This window comes from Epinephelus moara, unplaced genomic scaffold (assembly GCF_006386435.1).
Source record: "Epinephelus moara isolate mb unplaced genomic scaffold, YSFRI_EMoa_1.0 scaffold2544, whole genome shotgun sequence".
In the NCBI taxonomy this organism is placed as follows: Eukaryota; Metazoa; Chordata; class Actinopteri; order Perciformes; family Serranidae; genus Epinephelus; species Epinephelus moara.
This window is the reverse complement of record NW_026080144.1, coordinates 2444-3707: the sequence shown is the minus strand read 5'-3', so window position 1 is coordinate 3707 and position 1264 is coordinate 2444. Positions and strand designations below refer to the sequence as shown.

The 1264-nt window shown below is 46.5% G+C and overlaps 1 protein-coding gene across 1 annotated transcript; it reads left to right on the top strand.

The window, feature by feature from the left end:
* Window positions 1–6: 6 nt before the first annotated feature.
* LOC126387163 (tripartite motif-containing protein 16-like) lies at window positions 7–1252 on the top strand. The gene has a single exon (XM_050039716.1). It carries the CDS (start codon window positions 30–32, stop codon window positions 1209–1211), a length of 1182 nt encoding a protein of 393 aa, XP_049895673.1. The 5' UTR covers window positions 7–29; the 3' UTR covers window positions 1212–1252.
* Window positions 1253–1264: the final 12 nt, after the last annotated feature.

Below are 1264 nucleotides of genomic sequence, written 5' to 3'. Positions count from 1 at the left end.
ACATCTGCTCTTGTGATGAGGTGACGAAGATGTTATGCCTAGACCACAACACAGTCGCAGCTGCAGCAGAAAGAGCTGAGAAACAGAGAGAGCTGGAGGTGAGTCGACAAAACATCCAGCAGAGAATCCAGGACAGAGAGAAATATGTGAAGCTGTTTCAACAGGAGGTGGAGGCTATCAATAGCTCTGCTAATACAGCAGTGGAGGACAGTGAGGAGCTCTTCGCTGACCTGATCCGTCTCATGGAGAAAAGACGCTCTGATGTGAAGCAGCAGGTCAGATCCCAGCAGAAAACTGAAGTGAGTCGAGTCAAAGAGCTTCAGGAGAAGCTGGAGCAGGAGATCACTGAGCTGAAGAGGAAAGACGCTGAGCTGATGAAGCTCTCACACACAGAGGATCACACCCAGTTTCTACACAGCTACTCCTCACTGTCACCATTCAGCGAATCTACAGACCTTTCCAGCATTGTTATTTGTCCTCGGCGGTACTTTGAGGATGTGACAGCGGCTGTGTCAGATTTAGCAGAAAAGCTAGAAGACTATGAGTGTGAGGAATGGACAAACATCTCACAGACAGTGACTGATGTGGATGTTTTACTGTCACAACCGGAGCCCAAGACCAGAGCTGGATTCTTAAAATATTCATGTGACATCATAATGAATCCAAACACAGCAAACGGAAAGTTGATATTATCCGAGGGGGACAGAAAAGCAACAGTAGGGGGAATATTTCAGCATTATTCTAATAACGCAGTCAGATTCTATCCATGGTTTCAGGTCCTGAGTAAAGAGTGTCTTCCCAGACGTTGTTACTGGGAGGTGGAGTGGAGAGGGAGGGGAGTTTGGATTGCAGTTGCATACAAGAATATCGGCAGACGGAGGGTTGTGGAAGAATGTGGATTTGGACTCAATGACAAATCTTGGGCATTGCATTTTAAACACAGCAATGGTGGTTTTTCAAGGTTTTGGCACAAAAATGTCAGCACTCCTGTCTCAGGTCCTCAGTCCTCCAGAGTAGGAGTGTACCTGGATCACAGTGCAGGTATTCTGTCCTTCTACAGCGTCTCTGAAACCATGACTCTCCTCCACAGAGTCCAGACCACATTCACTCAGCCTCTCTATGCTGGACTTTGGCTTCAACCATATGATTCTGTAGGAGACACTGCTGAGTTCTGTACACCCAGCAGTTTCTCAGCAGACGTCACCTATTAATAAACATGGGAAATCTTCTCATTAGTTGGTCTGCAAATGTTCTGAGTTTCTTT

What these genes read in the sequence shown, in the direction of transcription:
- LOC126387163 (XM_050039716.1), top strand. Translation starts at nt 30, where the DNA reads ATGTTATGCCTAGACCACAACACAGTCGCAGCTGCAGCAGAAAGAGCT.